General features: G+C 40.2%; 1 protein-coding gene across 14 annotated transcripts in view; it reads right to left on the reverse strand.

Annotated features, from left to right (window-relative positions):
• Positions 1-22,326, reverse strand: part of RBFOX2 (RNA binding fox-1 homolog 2) — a 281,671-nt gene that overhangs the window by 26,290 nt on the left and 233,055 nt on the right. For 12 of the 14 annotated variants that reach the window (XM_042947680.1, XM_042947681.1, XM_042947677.1 and 9 more), the window contains 2 exons: positions 11,315-11,461; positions 8,259-8,312 (listed from right to left, as the gene is read on the reverse strand). In XM_042947680.1, coding sequence (XP_042803614.1) covers positions 8,259-8,312; positions 11,315-11,461 — 201 coding nt within the window. The remainder of the gene's footprint in view (positions 1-8,258; positions 8,313-11,314; positions 11,462-22,326) is intronic. The other 2 variants (XM_042947678.1, XM_042947675.1) reach the window with 1 other exon arrangement.

The following is a 22,326-nucleotide window of genomic DNA, read 5'->3' on the forward strand; positions in this document are numbered from 1 at the left end:
GTATGCATTGTTCTGTAAGATTTTACGAAAGCTGGGGCACCGGGTGGCTCAGTCAGTTAAGCGTCTGCCTCTTGATTTACGCTCAAGTCATGATCTTGCGGTTCATGGGATTGAGCCCTGTGTCGGGTTCTGTGCGTGGATGATGCAGAGCCTGCTTGGGTTCTCTCTCCCTCTCTGCTCTTCCCCGGCTTGTTCTCTCTCAAAATAAACAAATATGTCAAAAAATTAAAAAAAAAAAAAAAAAAAAAAGATTTCACAAAAGCAACTCCCGTCATTTTGAAGGCTCTGATTACTTTGCGTTCTGATTCTATGGTTGGGTGGTGATCCACGGAGGATCCCAGTGGGTTATCTCTGCCTGTAATTTGGATATCACCACAAATACTCTAGAAAATGCAAAGCTGAGCTGGCAGAAAACGTTCTATGTACCGAGGTACTATGGGGTTAATTAATACTTTCCTTAAAGATGTAAGTATGCTGAAAATATCAATGGAAACGCATTTTCAGAAACACATTTTGATACAAATGTGTTATAGCCACATCAACAACTGGAGGTGTCGTGTTGGATCTCGAGTTCCTAAGTGACAGCACGGTTTGTCATCACACTGGCATCTGCTGAACACAGGAAGCCAGCTCTCCAATCCTGGAGAGTCCTCCAACAGAAAAAAAAACCTTGCAAGAAAGGTCACAGTGAGGAGGTTTTCTATCACACTGCAGTAGTATTAAAACTGTATTCCAACGGATCCTCAGAGTCTCAAACGTCATATGCCCCTTGGGTTAAGTTAATAAATTATACGTCAGTAGCTGGATAACAGATGATGTGGAGACTACTACCTAGGTTTTTAGCGTTAGCATTATGACTGTATCTTCACACCCACACACTCACAGACTTGTCTTTTAAATACAACCGGGGGTAGAAAGGACCAATCTGTTGGTTTTACTTTTAACATAAAGAAAGACCGTCAAACTGTGTTAAGTACCCAAGCATCAACAAGGCCTTCTTCCTACAGCTAATGGGAAGAAAAGGAGAAATTAAGCTTTGAAACCAAAGTTCAGTATCCTATTAACTAAACGACCCGAGTCTTAAAATCCTTGTAGTTTCCTTTTTCAAATCTAATTGCTAAATGTGTTCTGTGATCCTCCTCTCTGTATTGTGTTGATGGGACACCTGTGATGTAATAACATCCACAAGAACGCAGGGTGGTGTCACGAGCACGGACGTTTTACAGCCAGCAAATGACAACGTTTAACATCAAAGTCTGCTTGTGTTAAGATTTTCTCAATAATGACTTTAATATTCTGGAACAAAATTTCACTTTCAAATGTCTTATAAAGAAAAGTGCTTATATTCCAAAGGAAATGCTCATCTAGATACCAAAAATGTAAAAATAAAGCAATCTTCACAAGCGTCTTTACCTAGACTAAAGGAGGAGGTTGCTGATACTTTGGGACTTCCTGATACGAAGCAGAGGTAAGATTTCTTTCTTTCCTTTGTAGATAAACAGGCTTTGTGGCAGGCAGAATAATGCCCCCCACTCAAAGTTGTCCACGCCCTAATCCCTGGAACTTGTGAATGTTACTACCTTACCTGGCAAAAGGGATTTTGCAGATGTGATTCAATTAATGATCTTGAGATAGGGAGATTATCCTGGATTATTCAGGTGAGCCCAATGTAATCACTAAATTAAATTAAATGGGTGCTTCTAAATTAAAGAGGGGAAGATGGGGGCCAGAATCAGACAGAGTGTAGCAGCCTGAGAAAGACTGGACTGGCCATTTTTGGCTTTGAAGATCGAAGTGGGGCTATAGGTCAAGGAATGCGGGTCGCCTCCAGAAGCTGGAAAAGGCAAGGAGTGGATTATTCCTTAGAGCCGCCCGAAAGAATGCAGCCCTGTAACACCTTGACCTCCAGAACTGTAAGATAATACATGTCTGTGTTTTTAAGCCACAGACTTTGTGATACTTTGTTCAGAAGCAATAGGAAATATACCTCTCAGAAGTCCGTGATTAGGGAGGTAAGAAGTATAAACAGTATTTTTAGAGCACTGTTCTTTAATACTTTCCTCTCATGCTGAAACTTTAGAGAGGTGATCTTCCATCAACTTAACTACAATTTGGTTTCAAAGATGTTAACTCAAAGCTTGAAAAAACTTTTTAGAAGTTTATTTAGTTTTGAGAGAGCATGAGTCGGGGAGGGGCAGAGAGAGAGGGGACAGAGGATCGGAAATGGGCTCTGTGCTGTCAGCACAGAGCGTGACATGGGGATCGAACCCACGAACTGTGAGATCATGACCTGAGCCGAAGTCGGACGTTTAACCGACTGAACCATCCAGGCACCCTGCTTGAGAAAAAAAATTTAACGTACCATTCCTTCAGTAAAATTTCAGTTTTGAAAATGTGCCAGGAATTGAGTTAAAGATATTCACAGATTATCCAGGCTTACAAAATTACTAACAGGAAAATATGCTTAAATGAAATTATGTTTTAATGTCCCTTCATTCTCGGAAATCTAATTCACATTAAGTCTTGGGTCTCTTGCTTTGAAAAGAAAAAACTTAATAAAATTATGTCTAAACCTAACACTTCTTCCTTAGAAGAGCTTCAAAGTGATTATATAATGTATCAATCAGGAACACATAATGACCAGTCAGAACAGCCACAAAGTCGAACTGAGATTTAATCTCAAATTCTTCACAAGAGTGAATACTTCAGGTTTAAGAAGACAGAAACCAGATAAACAAAAAGTAAACTTTTAGTAGACTTCTGTTTTTAATTAAAAAAAAAATAATGATGTCGACATGTTTGTCTATACCAGTGCTATCAGACAGAAATATAACCCAAGTCAGTATGTAATTCTAAATATTCCCCTAGGCACATTAAAAAAGTAAAAAAAAAATATGAAAGCAATTTCAGTAACGTATTTTTATTCAAGACAACCTATATGCAACATGCTACCATTTCGACATGACATCAATACAAAAACATCAGTGAGATGTTCAATATTCCTTTTTTTCTGGTCAGTCTTTGAGAGCAGTGTGTATTCTACACTAAAAGCAGATCTGAATTTAGACGCCATGTTCCAAGCGTTCGGTATGGCCACTTCTGCTGGACGACGCAGGTCTCTACGCTCTATCCTGTATAACCTACACCTCTCAGTTCCCAAAGTTTTTCTGTGTTAATAATTTAAATATATCAGTGTTCTGTTAGTGATTTACCAGCTATCTTAGCTGTCTTTTGAAAACTCAGGAATGGTGTATTTCTCGGGAGGGAGGGAGTATGGCGGTGGTCAAAACTTCTGCTGAAGTGACACACACTTATCACGCCCACTTATCATCAAGGGCCGACAGGAGCCGAGTAACCGCCACCTTTTTAGCCTGGCCTCAGGCTGCAATAAATAACAAGCCACAGGACGAGCACTGTCAAAATATTCTTAAATGTGGATAATCTTTGAGTTTTTCCATCTCAGAAGAATGAGAAAGAAAAATTTACCATGTAAGTTTTAAGGGAGAAATCAAAAGCAGACGTTCTCCTGGGTATGGCCAGAACACAGAAGTTAAACAAAATAAATGAAAGAAAAATAAAACTAAAACCCATAAGATGGTAACAAAAGAAAACAAACTAAGCCCTTTGGAAATACATGCACTGTTAACTCAGTTTTAAGTATAATGAAAACCATTTCGCCTATCAAATTTTACTGAAAAGCAAAGGCCTAGTTAGTACAATTTCAAAGACAGTCTTTTGATCATATTTTGAAAGAAATGAATAATTTCCCTTTGCATGAAATTAAAATCCAGGGAAACAGGCAAGAAATTACAGCACGTTACTTGTGTCTGGGGATGGGATTAGAGGTTTTATCTTCCCTGACTCCAGCCTAAACCGAAGCCTAACCCAAATCAAGATCCCATCATTCCAGAAATCCACCTGAGAGAAGTAATGAGAACACGTTAGCTAAAAACTTGCTGGAAATCTCAGTAATTGTCGCTGCGCTCTATTTTGTGTCCTTTAGTGAACTTAATAATTGGCACTGTTTGCACAAGTAAAGAGCTCCTACGTTTAGCAGTTACGACACATGGCCCTTCAAGCCACAACTATACCAAAAGTATGCCGACCAAACTTTATGGAAAGTATAAACATGAGAATGTGTGTATTTCTGGGGCGCCTGGGTGGTTCAGTCGGTTAGGGGTCCGACTTCAGCTCAGGTCATGATCTCACAGTCCGTGAGTTCAAGCCCCGTGTTGGGCTCTGTGCTGACAGCTCAGAGCCTGGAGCCTGCTTCCGATTCTGTGTCTCCCTCTCTCTCTGCCCCTCCCCTGCTCATGCTCTGTCTCTGTCTCAAAAATAAATAAAAACATTAAAAAAAAATTTTAGAATGTGTGTATTTCTTTACTTAGTAAGCCTGGTAATTATCAGACCGTTACGGGGCTGGGTGATAACGAACAGAATGGTGGGAAGTCTGAGTAAGTCAGAGAAAGACAAATACCATATGATCTCACTCATATGTGGAGTTTGAGAAACAAAGGAGCAAAGGGAAAAAAAGGAGAGAGAGAGAGAGAGAGAGAGAGAGAGAGAGAGAGAGAGACACACAAATCAAGAAAGAGATTCTTAACTATCAAGAACTAAGTGATGGCTATCACAGGGGAGGGGGGCGGTGGGAGAAACAGGTGACAGGGATTAAGGAGCGCACCTGTCGTGACGAGCACCCGTGGAAGTGCTGAATCACTGTATTGTACACCCGACACTAATATCACACTATGTGCTAACTACCTGTACTTTAAATAAAAACGTAAAACCATTTTTTTTGAAAACCAACACGTTCTCAGTCACTGAAAGTATCCAGCAGAGAACGCAACGTCAGGTTAAAGAATGCAATGCGTTCTTTAGAGTTCTATCGAAGATCGAGTGAGAAAAAAGGCATGAGAATAGTAGTGAGCACCATGCTCTCTTAATGATTTATGTCTGTTCTCTTGTCTAGTCACTAAAAATCATGTTTTTCCTTCATAACGGTTTTGAAAAGGGAGCTTTTTAAAAGCTGTTACTCGAAGAATCTATATGGGGAGGGGCAATACGATTTGTTGTTCAAACTGGAACACTCTGAGGGAGAAAGGGGACACTAGTAATAATTACACGAAGACAACAAGTATAGACTGGGACTATCCTAGATAAGCCAGAACTCTGGCCACTCTACCAATATATCGTGTTTCTACTGTTTGTCAAAGTAATACTTTGTTATGACTGGTGACCTGTGGAGAATCAACAATGTTATACAAAGCAGTATAATCATTTTGTAGATTCTAGTTGAGTGTATTCATTTTTGGGGCAGGGGTAGCATTTTTACCATATACCCTAATCGAACGATTTCAAAGGAGAGTCCCCTTTGTTTTAGTCAATCACAGAAAATTACATACGGCTGACTTTATGCGTTTACAAAGGAGTACGGAGTTAACAAATATATTTTTTTTAAATCACGTGAAATAATGTATGCATATATTTCTGTACGTGTATGAATGTAAGCGATACACGTTCATTCCATAATCTAGGCAAACTGATCCAGAATATGAAGGTCGAAGAAGAAAAAAGGAAAATACTCAACAACGAAGAAATCATGTTTGCAGGCAAGCTGAAGAAGGAGGATGTTGACAAGGCAGGGAGGGGATGGGCGAGGCAACGCGGCAGTGCTCACTTATGTCTGGAAATGGGTATGTTCTCAAACCGTAGGCTGACAGTCTCATTATAGAGAAGAAGATATGGTAAAGAGTTGCTTTTTGTTTTGGAGGCCTGTGGTTATTTAATTGTTCCACTGATAACTGTTTTACATGTAAGTATCGCTGATCTCAGAATTATTTTGTGACTCGTTTTTCCATTACTGCTTCAAAAAAAAAATTTAATAAAGCTCATTTGTGTACAGAAAAGCACTCATAAAAAGACTGAGCAACTCTTAACTGCACAATAGGACCACTTAAATCTCCTTATCTCCGGTTCCTTTCAAGGCATGTTGTAATTTTATAGTCAACCACAAACAAAAAGGAAATGAGAAAATAAACTTTATTTACAGAAAGAAAAGTACTCATTAATTTATGTCAGGTGGATCCGGAAGAGGTACCTAGGTTTTGACTCCAAAATAAATCTCTGTTAACAAGTATCTGAACAGTTCTGGGGAACCTACTGCAGCAAAGAACTTTAGGTGACAGCTAAGAAGTCGGGCAAAGGATGAAGACAGGTTTTGTAAGTGTCCTTAAAGGCAGACCCAGGCAATTGTGCCTTCTGTGCTTTAAGAACAATTACCAATTAAGTACACTGTCTACTCGTCAGCAGCCCAAAGAAAAAGGGGCAGTGAGGACACAGCATCGAACGGAGAGAAGGCTTTTAGATTCCCCAAAGAGAAAGGAAGGCTTGTGTCCTTTAAAAATGAAAATTACAGGGGAGAAGCAATTGAATTGGGTAAATTAAACAATTTTGGGTAGTAGGCAAACCTTTGAAGTCAATGAAAGAAGCCTTAAGAAAGATCAATTTCCTTTGCTTCACAAGAATTTAATCAAATTATTTTCTTGGTAAGAAGCAAGTTCCCAATACCTGATGAAATCATATTGGGCTTCGGGTTGTTGGAGTCTAGTTAGAAACAGTTTAAGTGCATACACTTAAAACTACAAACATTTAAACTACGACTTTGGGTAAGCAGCGTGGCATATAATCTTCACGTACTTATGATACATATCTGAACCACTGTCATTTTTCCACCCTGTATCTAAAAAGGTCACAAAAAATACAAGCAAACTATACAACAAAGGAATAGAAATCCACTGTGAAGAAATTACAAGCATCAACAGTTTTACTGGCTATAGGTTGAACAGATTTCACTTTAAAAATACTTACCAAGTTAAGTGCTGGAGAAAGTTCTGCATAGGCATATTAATCTTTTTTGTTTTAACTGAAAACTGGAAGCTTAGAGTATAATTACCTCTTTAATGATTAACAATAATTATAGTCAGAATTAAACACTACCAGTGTCGATGCGTTCTATACAGGGAATAATAATCAGGAGCATTAGAACAGTATATACATTGGTGTTCGTTTAGAGGGGCAGAGGTATATATATGACTCTGCAGATATATGCTATTAATTCCCAAGGTACGGTGGATTTGGAGTAGGAAATTGAAGAGGTAAATATTAACTCATTTATTTGTTTTATTTAACTTTACTTAAGTTACATTCTTCGAGATAAAACTATAGCCAAGGGCTATTTTCAAAGTTCAGGAAGAGATAAACAAATGAAAAATTAACTCAAAGATTGTTCTATCCTAAAAATGCACGTAGAAGTGAACATAGCAACGTAAATATTCACAAGCTTGGTCGCAGCTGGTTGTGCCTGTGGGGTGCATTTCACTTGTTGAGGAGGAAGAAAACTGTCAAATGAAACTTTCTGAAATTCAGTTCATTAAACATTTTTTCACAACACCACTGTAAGACTTCATCATTCCCCCATTCCTAAAATCACTGCTGCTTATTTTAGTGCATGGAAATTCTACATCATATAGATTGGGAAATTTAAAATGGTAAATAAATGACAAGGGGGAAACAAGTTTGTATTAAAATGTTCAGTTCTCCTACAGAACACATTTAGAGTACCTATAGCGAATGGTGCACTGTTACTAACGGCATCCTTATGCAAAAAACTGAACTTACTATATCTGTCACTAAAGGGGTTCTACATCCCAAAGTTTGCCTATCTGTAGAACTCAAAGGGGGAAATCAGCTTACCACGAATTTCTGAGTCACTACTCCCTATATTTACGCCTTGTCAAATTTATTCCAAAGAGAGAGGAAGCCAACCAAATGGCTGAAATATCACATTTGTCCTAAGTCTGTCATTTCGAAGTCTGATTTTTGAAAGCCGGGTTGTTCTGGTAGAATGCACACTAGAATTCTCATACAGAATTTCACTTAAGTGTTCTCTCTCTTCCTTAAAAATAAGCAGGTTAGGGCAATTTCGGTCTAATAAAGGGCTGGTGTCTCCTACCCCGACCCTCCTCACCGCTGCCCTCCTCCCCACACTTCTCTTCCTCTCCCCCCTCACTCCCCCAGAGGAAGTACTAGAATAAAGTTTGGCCATGTGGTAGCTTATTTTTAGAGATAATCTAATCCAAGCCAGATAACTTGGGATACTTTCTGTAGGCTTGAGAAACAGCTTTAGTTTTCTGGTTACTTACTATTTAAAACAAAACTACAAAGGAACCAAGCACACTTAATGCGGAGAGGGAGCTTACCTTAGAACCACGTTCATTAAAGATTATTTCTACATCTAGGATTTTGCCAAACTGCTGCAGAGACAAAAATAAAAACATTTATTCACGGTCAGCTTTTTACCCACACACTGTATTTTCTCCTGAAAAAGGAATCTTTTTTTTCTTTTTCTTTTCTTTTTCTTTTCACTTCTTATACGACTTCCATGTTACTTTCTATTTGTTGGTAGGTCCCAATACTGGGTTCTGATTTTTCCTTATCACTGAGCTGATGTCTCCTTTCCCATTCTTTATTCAGGCCACCCACTCATGCATTATCCACCTCTGTATGGCAGAAGCTGTTTCCAGAAGATATGCGCAGTGTTACCCTATTACATGCTTCTCCAAGGATAAGAACTAGGGGTTTTCCTAACTACTGCGTCTTTAATTTTTCGAAATGTCCCAGTTTTTAAGAAGCAAATCCTAAGTAGAAAGATATACTATTGGAGGCTATTTTTCTTCTATTTTTTTTTTTTTAATTTATAAAAGCAAACCATGTTCGCTATAAGAAAAAAAAAAAAGGTCAGAAAGTACAGATAAATAAAAAGGAAAATAGGAAAAGCAAAATGCAGATCCTCTGTAAACCTGCCATCTCCCCGTGCTGGTATACAGCCTTCCCAGATTTTCCTCGGGCATATATTGTTAAGGAAATGTTTCCACGTATTACTTTTATTTTTTAAGTTAATATGCTATGAACAGTTGTCCAAGCCAATAAAAATGTACCTACGTTCTCATTTCTACAGACTACACGCTGTTTTCTATTGTACTTAAACATTCGTGGGCATTATACCAGATTTCGTTTATTTGCCATTTTAATATTTTGGCAATGAACATTATCAAGTGCATTTTAAGTAATAGCTTTGTTTGGTCCTTAAACATTTTAACATTTGGGAAATGAAACAAAACTAACAACACAAAGCCTAAAGACCTGTTTAGCTCCCTAAATGGGACTGGAGGGGAGCATACGTAAAACACAGACGTTATGTGGAGGAGAGCATGCAGCTGACAAGACTACCTGTTGTAGTCAATACTCGGATGAACTGATGGGAGAGATGTGCAATAAATCTCCAGGTATCTTTCCGGTCACACCTCCCTCTGAATACTGGACTCCTAGACCCCAATGATCTATGTCGCTTGGACGTTAATATACGTATTTTAAAATATTTGGAAAAGAAGAAAGAGAGAGTGTATGTACATGCGCGAGAGGGAGAGGGAGGGAGAGAAGACGGAAGATCTGAAACATGCTCTGTGCTGACAGCGGAGAACCCGAGGCGGGGCTCAAACTCACAGACCATGAGATCATGACCTGATCTGAAGTCAGAGGCTTAACCTACTGAGCCACCCAGGCGCCCAGTGTTGCCTGGATTTTGAATCAGACTTTGGGAAGTGTGAAAAAAATGAAAAGAGCGAAACAAATCATGCTTTCTTATTGGGCTGAAGCATTACTATCTGTATCAGAAAACATGTCCTAAGAGCCCACGTTTTCTAGAGTAAGACTTCTGGGCTCGATTCCAGTTTCATCGCTTAATAGAACATTAGGGAAATAAAGGAAAGAGGAAACGGTCTTATTTTGGGTAGGAGGGCATTTAATTTTACTTCTAGGACTATCCAAAAAACTAAGATTTGAGTGGTGTTTTAGAGTTTGCTTCCTTTTACATTTTCTAATGCGTCCTTATACCATCCTGCTGGCGAGGGCTGCCTTCTAAGGAAAACAAGGCTGAGGGAAGCCATTCGTCAAGTCTGCAGAGCTAAGAAAATGGAGCATGGAGTCCCTGCTCTTTACCAGTGCTGTCCTCCCGAGACAGTTGTTAACCGGGCAGGGGAAGACCGAGCAACCCTAGCAGGTGTCCCTTGCAAGGAGAAGTTTTTGTACATGCACCTAGCAGCCGTATAGGGTAACACATCTCAAGAAATCACTGATAACCGGCCTAGGCAGCTCTTTAACGCACACAATTTTTCTGACTCCAGAGAAAACACGCTTGCAGCACATGAGAATATACTCCATTTTCACCGATCTCCAGAGACTAGGATTCCGTATTATTTCTGTTCAGTAGAGAACCTTCAGTAGAGTCCACTAGAGAACTCATACTCCTGGGAAACTTCCTCTTAAATATAACCTAAATTCTTTACGCTGCCCTTTATGGTTTCTGTTGCTCTCTTTTCTGTGGAGATGAACAGCTGGCTACCATTTTCTCTAAAAAGGTTCCTCAAGTACTTCAAGAACGTTATTAAATCTCAACGCTGGCCTTGGCTTCAGTGTAGAAAATACTCCAGGTACTCAGCGGTCAGTGACAAAACTGTGCTCCAGGGTCTTGTCACCACGAAGAGGCCACAGCCGAGACTTCAAGCGGGGCACCTGCTTTTCTGCCAAAGCACCGTGCAGCTACAACAGCAAAGGTTTTTTTTAAACCATGAGCTCTCACTCCTACGTCAAGTTAAGAGCCTGCTCGAATTAAAGCAGGCAACAACACATGAGCCCAGAAAAAACCCGAAGATTTCCAGCAGCCATTCACTTTCCAACAACTGAAATCTTTGCTATTCTACTTTGTCTTCACGATGGCGATTCCGGGAGGAAGCGAGTGGCTGGAAGAACACGTCAGAGGGAGCAAACCAACCCCCTACTCCTGATTTTTAGACATTGGTCTTGACGCTGTTGAGTTATGAGCGGGGAAGTAAAAGCAAAACACAGGTACTTTCTGCTTCCCAAACATTAAGTCGTTGAGCTCGTAACACTCTGAAAGGTAAGGATTCCTGTCTCTTTCCTGATTTTAATACTGAATGGCTCACGTCCCACAAAACCCCTTGGTCCCGGGCAAACCGGGTTGCACGGTCGCCTTGTGTATGTGAGAACCTGCACAGCCATTGTCTAGGATGACAGGAGTGATGGCACTAGGTGACGGAAATTCCTGAAGACTGATGGAAACACTGATTTACCTCAATCTGTCTGCAGTCTTATCCTAAGGTCCTGATGACTTATAACACGCCTGGCGGATCACATTAAATTGTCATTGTAAACCCACAAAGAGACTTCAGAGACTTACCCCAAACATCTGTCGGAGGTCGGGGTCCCGGAAGCGGAAGGGAATATTAGAGACATGCAGCCGTTTCGGGGTAGATTTGCTCTCTGAGTTCTCACTACTTTGTGTCTGTGACTGCTGGCCGTCTGTCTGTGCGCCCCCTTCTGTCTGCTAAGCAAAGAAACAGACAACGTTGAGTGGAAAAGAAATATGATTACTTCACAAGAATTGTGTAAAATAACGAACATTCCCAGCCCCAGTCGTTCTCAAACAATCTTTAAGCAAAAATTACAAGGTGTCCCTTCAGAGGGGAAAAAAAACGAATCAAAATGTTACCTATGTTCAAACTGCTATAGTTTACAAAGAAAATTTAGGTCTTTTGAGTATTTACAGTACATTAGTGAAATGGGAGAAAACCAAAATGCTGAACAGAAATACTAAATACTAATGCCCAAGATCACATGGAGATCCGTTAGGTAGGAAAGACATAAAAACCGTACCATTAGTCTTTGATTCTTAGTAGAGTTTTCCATGTCTGAAATCTTTCCATTTTGAAAATGAAGAGTCTGTTATACCTAGCTGAGGTGATCACTGCGTTTTTGGTCTATCGTTTCAGGAAACAGGGGAGTATTTTCATGTTTCGTTCCCTCTATGAGTTCCAGAGTTTATGACTACCGGGTTACCAAAGTATCATAACATTCACAAAGAGGAGACACCTAATGACAGCGGGCATTTGGTTTCAACCTGAAGGAACCCAATCCGCACGCTCCTCCCGATCCAGGTGATTCCAGCTGACGTCAGCACAGGGACCCCAAGCTCCTGCAGCCCAGAGCAAAGCCCCACTATACAAAATCTGCCGGGACAGGCTTTGCGGGCCCTGCGTAACCTACTAGACGCGGGTAAGCGCTGGGTCAGTGTGTACAAGCGTGGTGTGCGCTTTTAATCCTCAGTCTCTTTTAAAGCAACACCCCAGACATTTTTCCCCCGATAAATCCTTGAAAAAGTGGCTATGCTGAGAAATACTTTTGACCATTATCTAACGGGTGTGATACATTCTAGGTATTCAAAACACATTTATTCTGAAGTATTCATCTGGCAATTTAGGAACCTTGTGTTTTTACTATTCCCTGTGAAGTGTCTGCCAAACTGGAGGGCTCGCTGTGCTGATGAAACCAACATACTTTTAAAACGAGAGTGGAACTCGCTGTTCTTATTATCTCAAGTGAGTTACAACTGAGTCCCTAACAGATTCTTCTGAGTGACGCAGAACAGATCCCCTCCCTTTGACCCAATGTTCAAGTAAAAGAAACTGTGAATCACAGATACTTTTGGCTCAGAGACATTACCAACCAACTTGAAATGAAGTTCGAGACTTTAAAATATAAAAGATAATCAGGAATAAACGTGGAATAAATGCCAGCTTTTCAACTGTCAATCTAAGTGATGGCAGCTTTTATCTCATTCCATTCAGGCCTTGCAGATGGCTTAAATATGCAATGATTCATGTGATATAAAAATAGCAGAAAAGGGAAGGGCCATGAAGCAATGTTCTGCGAAAGTGTAAGGTTTTCAATCACCAATCTGGGCACAATGCAGACTAAACAAAACAAATTCCATTTCAAAGATGAAATTCACTAAGTTGCTAAAACGGCATCACGGACACCAAAGCAATAAGCATGAGCATCAATTACGACTAATGCTCATTCAAGCACCTTCAGACTTGCCTCTTACATCTCACAGCTGGAGCCCATAAAACTATTTCTTCAATCAAACTTAAAACTTTTTTTTAATGTTTATTTATTTTTGAGAGAGCGAGAGAGACAAAGCACGAGTGGGGGAAGGGCAGAGAGAGAGGGAGACACAGAATCCAAAGCAGGCTCCAGGCTCTGAGCATCAGCACAGAGCCCGACATGGGGCTTGAACTCACGCACTGCGAGATCATGACCTGAGCTGAAGTTGGACGCTTAACCAACTGAGACACCCAGGTGCCCCTTCAATCAAACTTTAAAACCACCAGATCTTATCTGCAGGGTGTCAGTGTTTCACTCTGATAAAAGCCGAAAAGATGGACTCTAGCTCCAAACCAAAGTTTTATATATAACATCTACATGTAATTCAGGTAATCTGTAATATATATGTGAGGTGGCAGACGAAATGAAAACGAATGATTATTTCAAAGTATGTTGCCCAAGGTATTTGTTACTTAACGTTTTTACAGCCTTGAAGACACAATTTAAGAAGAAGATTAGAGGTCAGACTGGATAATTTTCTGGCCTTGTAGTTCATACCCACATTTAAAAAAAATATAAAGTCTTTAATTTCAGGGACATTTGGCAAGTTGAGAAATTAACATTTCCAAAATTCTTAAGTCTTCTGATTTAATATAAATTTTAAAACTGAAGTTTAACATACATAGATACAAATGCACAAATCATAAGCATGAATGAAATTTCACAAAGAATATACAAGCATGTAACCATCAAACCAGATCAAGCCAACAGAACACCAGGAGCATTCCAGTCACTGTCCCCTTGTGAAAGGGACTCACTGTCCTGACTTCTAACTCCATAGATTAGTTTGGCTGTGAAAGATAAGAAAGAAAAGAAAAGAAAAAAGAAAAAAGAAAAGAAAACGAAAGAAAAAAGAAAAGAGAGGAGAGGAGAGGAGAGGAGAGGAGAGGAAAGGAAAGGAAAGGAAAGGAAAGGAAAGGAAAGGAAAGGAAAGGAAAAGAGGAAAGGAAAGGAAAGAAGAGAAAAGAAAAGAAGAGAGAAAGAAAAGAAGGAAGAAAGAAAAGGAACTACACAGCATGTACTCTTTTGTTTGCCTTGTTTATTCTGTGTAATACACATACACACATTATTGTAATTCATCTATTCATCTATTTTATAAACATACAGGACTTATTCGAGCTGCTTCCAGTTTTTGGCTATTAAGGATAACGTTCCTATAAATATTCTTGTGACATTCTTGTCTTTTGGTGCGCACAAACAGCCATTTCTGTTGGGTGCATATGCATCCAGGATTTGCTGGGTTAAGGACACGTGTAAGTTCAGCCTTAACACACGTTTTCCCAAGTGGCTGTACTAACTTATACTAACTATGGATAGCTGCAAAAATTCTAGTTGTGCTTAGTATCGTCCTTTTCATTGTGACTATCCTGGTGGAAGGCAGTGGCATTATATGGTGGCTTTAATTTGCTTTCTTCTCTTTAAATCTGCTTTCCACTTACAGAACTTTGTTGAAAAATGGGAACTCCTTGTTAAATAGCAACTATTTCTTGAGTGCATACTATAGGATAGACTCTTCTGTAAGCCTTTTAACAATAGTTAATACTTACATAGTGTTTACTATTTGCCAGACACTGGCCTACATTTTATGTATTTTAATTCATGTAATGCTTGCAACGACCCTAACATGGCATTTTTGTAAACACGAGAATGTAGGAGGTCCTTTTTTTTTTTTTAATTTGAGAGAGAGACTGGAAGAGTGCAAGTGGGGGGGGGGGAGAGAGGGAGGGAGAGGAAGGGGGGGAGAGGGAGGGAGAGGGAGAGGGAGAGAGAGAGAGAGAGAGAGAGAGAGAGAATCTTCTCTCATGGGGCTCGATCCCACAGCCCTGGGATCATGACCTGAGCCGAAATCAAGTCAGACGCTCAATTGGCTGAGACACCCAAGCATTTCTTTGGGTGGTGCCGTTTTTTTACCCCACTTTTCAGATGAGGAATCTGAGAAACACAAAGACCGCCTGAGCAGTGGATTAGGGATTCAAACACAGGGAGTTTGGCCCCCGAATACATGCTCTTCACTACTATGTCATGTACTGTCTTTTCTAATCCTCACAATAATCTATGCAGCAGGCACTATTATTATCCCAATTGACAGAGGCAGAAAGTAAGGCACAGAAAGATTAAGTAGGTGCCCAAGGTCACACATTAAGTGGCAGAGCAGGAACTGAGAACTAGGTGGCGGACTTTCACGTACTAAGTATCATCCTGGCCAGCACGACACCTGCACTCTTCTTCTCATTAGAAGGGAGAGCACTTGTGGATCCCACTCTCTTTCTCAGCGCCCTCACCTGGAGGAGCAAGACTTCCTCGGGGCTAGAGGCAGGCAGGAGGGTAAGGGACAGGGAAAGCTATACAAGAGTGACACGTATTCTCGATCTTGAGGGAAGAGAAGCAGGTCAGCCCACGAAGGGAGTAAAGGCAAGAGGAAAGAAAACCTGCAATGGCACACTACCAAACTGATACTCAAAGGGGCTGAAAAGCAGATTTCTGTATACAGTGGACAAAGGAGTAGGAAATGTACATTGAATGTAATTAAGCCAGATACTTCCCATTTGACATCCTTAACATTAAGTTACCTCAATATCAACTACTAATTGTTGAAACAGACAAATCAGAGAGAAAAAGTGACACTTTTTAGGCTGTATCTTTGTGAAAAGTGGACAACTGAACTGCTCTGAGAAAAACCTCAGTGTACACATTAGTTTATTTTCTTTTTTTTTTTTTAATTTTTTTTTTTAACGTTTATTTATTTTTGAGACAGAGAGAGACCGAGCATGAACGGGGGAGGGGCAGAGAGATAAGGAGACACAGAATCGGAAGCAGGCTCCAGGCTCTGAGCCATCAGCCCAGAGCCCGACGCGGGGCTCGAACTCACGGACCGCGAGATCGTGACCTGAGCCGCAGTCGGACGCTTCACCGACTGAGCCACCCAGGCGCCCCAGTTTGCTTTATTTTCTACTGTTAGCTACTGAGCAGCTCTCTTGACTGTACAACCAACCTCCCAAGGTTCTGTTCTTCCCTTCTGTGGTCATTTTCTGACCTAATTTATTCACTGGGCAGAGGATGAAAACAGAAGGGGCTAGAGTCTGTGCCCTGAGAGTTCACAGCGAGGGCTGGCAGCGGCACTGCTGGCACCCTCCTGGGACTACCGTCTACATATCTACTCTTTAAACAACCCAGCTGCTCCAGTGGGGTCTGGCTGTCTGTATATACCGCACAGGAGCACAGGGCTTTTTATACCGAAGAGCGAGCGAGATTTTTAAGTCTCAAAGCCGCAATCTAGAAATGAGAACTAAAAACGTTTTGGTTTGATTAACTCACACTTTTCAAATTCTTGTAACTGCGAAACAGATTTTCTGACTTCTCTATGAAACAATGGAAATAAATCTTACTATACACTGTGAACAAATGTGCTGGTATGGCCTGGAAGAGAGTTGTGGGCAATACAAGATGAAGTATTACTGCCCAAGTCTCTATCGGAGTAACACTTAACATGTAATCCAAGATAGTAAGGAAGGTTTTGATTAATTCAGGAATAAAATTTATGGATTACCCATTTTCTTCAAAATTTATTTTTCCTTTTGTTTTCTGAGAGGACTTCATTTCTTATTTTTGCCTATGTGAGGCTGATAGGGAGGCAGAGGAAAAGAGAAAACTTAATTCAGCACAGTAAATTTCTTGAGAATCTGATTCATGTCTGAGAACATCTACTGAATCAACCCATTTTAATGATTGTTTGACTGGGTATAGAATTGGAGGTTGGAAAAAATTCCTTTAGAACTCTGAAGGCAACTCTCAACTGTTGTGTAGTTTCCAGTGCTGCTGTTCAGAAATCCGAAGGTGTTCTTTCTCCCCATTCTCTCTGGTTTGGAGCCTGTCCAGTGTGTCTAGTGTTCTAAAATTTCATAGTGGTATGCTTTAAGGTGGGTGGGTGGGTTGGTTGGCTGGTTGGTTGGCTGATTGATTGATTGCTTATTTATTTTTCCCAAGATTTTACTTAAATTCACATTAGTTACCATATAGTGTAGTACTGGTTTCAGGAGTAGAACCCAGTGAGATTCACAACTTACACATAAAACCCAGTGTTCATCCCAACTGATGCCCTCCTTAATGCCCATCACCCATTTAGCCCATCTCCTGCCAACCACCCCTCCAGCAACCCTCGTTCGTTCTCTGTAGTTAAGAGTCTCTTATGGTTTGCCTCCCTCTCTGTTATCTTATTTTTCCTCCCCTTCCCCTATGAATGTTGGATAAAGGGATAGTATCCAAAAATCTATAGAGAACTTGTCAAACTTAACACCCCCAAAAATAATCCAGTTAAGACATGGGCAAAAGAGGGGTGCCTGGGTGGCTCAGTCGGTTAAGCATCTGACTTCAGCTCAGGTCATGATCTCACAGCTCTGTGAGTTCGAGCCCCGCATTGGGCTCTGTGCTGATGGCTCGGAGCCTGGAGCCTGCTTCGGGTTGTGTCTCCCTCTCTCTCTGCCCCTAACCCACTCACATTCTGTCTCTGCCTCTCTCAAAAATAAATAAACATTAAAAAAAAAATTAAAAAAAAAAAAAGACATGGGCAGAAGACATGAACAGACATTTCCTCAAAGAAGACATACAGATAGGGCTAACAGACACATGAAAAAATGCTCAACATTGCTCATCATCAGGAAAATACAAATCAACACCACAATGAGATAGAATGGCTAAAATTAACAACTCAGGAAACAACAGATGTTGGTGAAGCTGTGGGGAAAGGGGAACCCTCTTACACTGTTGGTGGGAATGCAAACTGGCACAGCTACTCTGGAAAACAGTGTAGAGTTTCTTCGGCAAGTTAAAAATAGAACTACCCTATAACCCAACAATTGCACTATTAGGTCTTTGTCCAAGGGATACCAAAAATACACAAAAATACTGATTTGAAGGGGCACATGCACCCCAATGTTTATAGCAGCGCTATCAACAATAGCTAAATTATGGAAAGAGCCCAAATGTCCATCGACCGATGAAGGAATAAAAAAGATGTAATGTGTACACATGTACACACACACATACACATACACACAATGGAATACTACTTAGTGATGAAAAAGAATGAAATCTTGCCATTTGTAATGACACAGATGGAACTAGAGTGTATTATGCTAAGTGAAATAAGTCAGAGAAAGACAAATACCATACGATTTCACTCATATGTGGAATTTAAGAAACAGATGAACATAGGAGAAAGAAGGAAAGCTTAATGTGGGTTTATTTTGGTCTATTTGGCTGGTAATTCTGTGGCCTTTTTTAAGTTGGAAATTAATGTCCTTCAGTCCCGAGAAGTTTTCTTTAATTATCTGATGACTCCAACCCTATACATGTTGTCTTTCTGGAACTTGCATTATTAGACACTGGATGTTTTGGATTGGTCCTCTTAATTTTCTTATTGCTTTCTTTTATTTTCTATCTCTCTGCTTTTAGCTTCTATTTTCTGGGATATAGGTCTTTAATTCCTTATCTGAAAACTCTGGGGCCAAGGCATATCAGAATTCAGAAGTTTTAGGATTTTAGAAAGGTAATGGGTGTATAAACCATAATACAACTCAGTGAGACTTGGGACAGTGATATTCCTTTATGTGCATTCATGTAAGTGGGACAAAGATATATGCAGGCTGTGAGTTCTGCCAATTTATGGAAAATCACCTGATTTTCAGAACATTTTTAGATTTTATAATTGTGGATTAAGACTGTAACGGTAGACCTCTGCTTCTTCAATCTCATCTTCCAGCCCTCCAACAAAGATTTTTTTCATTTTGTTGCCATGTTTTTAATTTCAAGGGCTCTTCTCTGAATCCCCCACTCTCCACCTCTTTTAAACTTCACTCTTGGTTTAGCAGATGGTGGTATCTTCTCTTCATCTCTCTGAGGCTACAGGTTATTGTTTTGGATTAGAAAAAGGTTCCTCTTATTCCCAATTTCTTTTTTGATTCTTTTCGTTCTGTTTTGCACGCTGTAGGCTTCCCTCAGGAATCCAGCTCTCTTGGGTTGTCTGCTCACAATTAAGAACTGAGTGGGGGAAGGTAGCTAAAAAGCCAGTAGTTCTGAATGACTGGGGTGCAGGGGCCTGAGGACTTTGATTCATTCTAGTTCAGTTAGGCAAGCGATTTGTTAGGGAAATCCCTGACATGTACATCGTTACGTCTTTCCTCTTGACTAGGTCAGGCAGGCAGTCCAGGGAAGAGTCTCCCAGTCTTCCAACCAGAGCTGTCGGTTTCGGAAACTCCTGTGAAATTTCTGTGGTGTAAATGGAACAACTGGCTTAGAAGTAAGTTCATGTGGGTCTGCTAAGTTAGTCACTAATTGGGACATCTGCTTTCTAGCTGCCAGAATTATTAATTCCCCTGGTCCTGTAATTCTCCTGTTCTTATTGGTTTATAACCCTAAAATCACACAGACACAAAAACCATTTTTGGAGGACCCCAAATTAGATGGAGGTTTTCAAAAGTAACATGAAACGACCACACAGTGTCATGTGTCTATGCAACCCAGCTTATGTGTGTTTTGAGCTGACATGTATAAAGTATTTTGGCAAATATTGCTTTGCTTTCAAAATAACCTTTGTATCTCAAGAAGAAGAGCCTGCGTTACAGCCCTTAGCCAACGCACACACGAAAGGCCGCAGGAGAGAAAGCAGAGACCTCGAAAATGAGACATGGTTATCAGCTAACGGCAAGTGTGTAAATACACAGTGTTTTCCTTTCCCTGTTCTTTAGAGCCTGGAACTACTTCAGATGTAAGCTGAAGATGATTAAAATATTTTGGGATAAGGAGACATGACAACTAACAGCAGTGTGGGATCCCAAACTGGATTTAGGACAGAAAAAAGGAACGTTAGTGGAAAAACTGGTAAAACTGAAGTAAGGACTCTATTTTGCCTTAACATTACTGTACCAACACTTCTTACTGCCTGGTCTGGAAGACTGTACTGTTATCTTTTTTTTTTTTTTTTTCCTAAAGTAGGCTTCCTGCCCAGCGCAGAACCCAGTACGGGGCTTGACCTCATGACCCTGACATCAAGACCGGAGCTGAGACTGAGACTCAGATTCTTAACCAACTGAGCCCCCCAGGTGCCCCGAAAACCGTACTGTATCTGTGTAAGGTGTCGACACTAGGAGAAGTTAGATGAAGGACATCCAGAAATTTTTTGTGCTATTTTCGCCACTTTACTGTAAGTCTACGTTTATTTCAAAATAAGAAGTCAAAAAGAAGGGAAAAGGTATTTGGAGATGTCAGATCCTAAACCCTAAAGAGTATTAAAACACCAAGAATGTCTAGTTGGTTTAAGGACTGTACACAGACATAAATGTAGGTAGGTACTTGTATCTGTATTCAACAGGTGGGTTGGACAACTTCTAAAAATCAGAAATGGGCTGAAAAGTCCATTCATTTCAAATTATCGCCATGGCAAAGGAAAAAAAAAAAAAAAACACCTAATCTGATATTACGATTATCTACTCCCAAATTAGGAACAGTTTTAATTTACATTTGTAAGTTACTCACAAAAGGTAAGCCACATAAAGTGCCATCCCCTGCGGCATTTTCCCTGAAGATCTCATCGTTTTGAGAACAAAAGGAGGATTCCTAGTTGGGTCCAATTTCTTTTGGGTGGGGGCTGGTCTTCAGTTAGGGTTTAAGTGGATCCTCTTCATAGGATGAATGAGATATTTTCACAATATTGATTATAAAGTCGGTCACACATGGTGCAAAGGACAAGGTTCTAAAAACGGCAGAATTCCAGACTAAACTTATCCAAGGACAGTAGATCTTTCTATTAATTGCTAAAAGCAGAGCTGTCTTGTGAATTGCCATATAATTCACACAGCTTTGAAATGAGGCAATTATTAACAAGAATTATGAATATAATTATTAGTTATGTGAGAGTATTCACATTGGTTCTGTTAAAGGAACCAGACTGTGTCCAAGAGGGAGTCACTCATGCCAACAGGCCCCAGTTGAGCAAACCAAAAGTGAACTACATTGCTTTGCCGGGCTCTCCCAGAAAAGCAAGGCCTAGGTCAACCAATCAGCACAGCGTACCTGACTTGGCTCCAAGACTCCCCTACTTTCCAAATAAGGAAAGCAACCTTGCTTTGACCAATCAGCAAATGCCCAGTCCAATTTCCTTGTTCCTGCTCCTTCTGCCTATCAAATCTCTTGCCTTGTACAGCTCTTCTGACCTCCTTTCTATCTGCTTAGATTGGATGCAACCCAACTCATGAATCACTGAATAAAGCCAATAAGACCTGTGTAATTTTAAATTTGGTTATAACAGTTAAAAATTTACACAAAAGTGAAATTTCATTAATTTTCCTACATTACATTATTTCAAATTTGAATGATTCAAATTTGTATCAACTAAGACTGTGATGTATTTTATACCCAAGAAAATCTAATGGAAAGATCATTCCCAAAGTAGCATTAGGCACATCTAAAGGATGTGTGTGTGTGTGTGTGTGTGTGTGTGTGTGTGTTTCAAAAATCATAGAACAAGGGGAGCCTGGGTGGTTCAGTTGGCTAAGCATCCAAATTTGATGTTGGCTCAGGTCATGGTCTCACAGTTCGTGAGTTTGAAACTTGTATCGGGCTCTAAAATGACAGTGCAGACCCTGCTTGGGATTCTCTGTCTCCCTCTCTCTTTGCCTCTCCCCTGCTCGCTCTCTAGCTCTCCATCTCAAAATAAATAAATAAGCATTTAAAATTTTTTTTAAAAATCATAGAGCAGTATTTCACAGTGGGTATAAGTTAGTTCTACAGGATATTACCTGGTATGTTGTAGAAAATGGCTTTCATGGTCAAATAAATATGGGAAATACTAGATTAAACAAAGTCAACAAGTTACCTGTGAATTCTGAAGAGAGAACTCACCTTTCTCCTGAAACATGTTACACATGCAATTCATTCATTTATTTTTCTAAAGCAGGCTACAAAATTCACTTAGGAAAATACTGCTTTTATCAGGATGGCTCTTAGAGCAGTAGCTCCCATGCAGGTGAAGGAAGAAAATGGAGTAACAGAGAAGAGAATTGGATGGCCTATTAATTTGTATCCTTTTTTTAAGTTTATTTATTTCTGTTAAAGGGGGGAGGGGCAGAGAGAGAGGGAGAGACAATCCTAAGCAGGTCCCATGCTGTCAGCACAGAGCCTGAAGCAGGGCTCGAACCTGGGAACCATCAATGAGAGCATGATGAGTCGAAACCAGGAGCCAAATGCTCAACC

This window comes from Panthera leo, chromosome B4, assembly GCF_018350215.1.
Source record: "Panthera leo isolate Ple1 chromosome B4, P.leo_Ple1_pat1.1, whole genome shotgun sequence".
Classification (NCBI taxonomy): Eukaryota; Metazoa; Chordata; class Mammalia; order Carnivora; family Felidae; genus Panthera; species Panthera leo.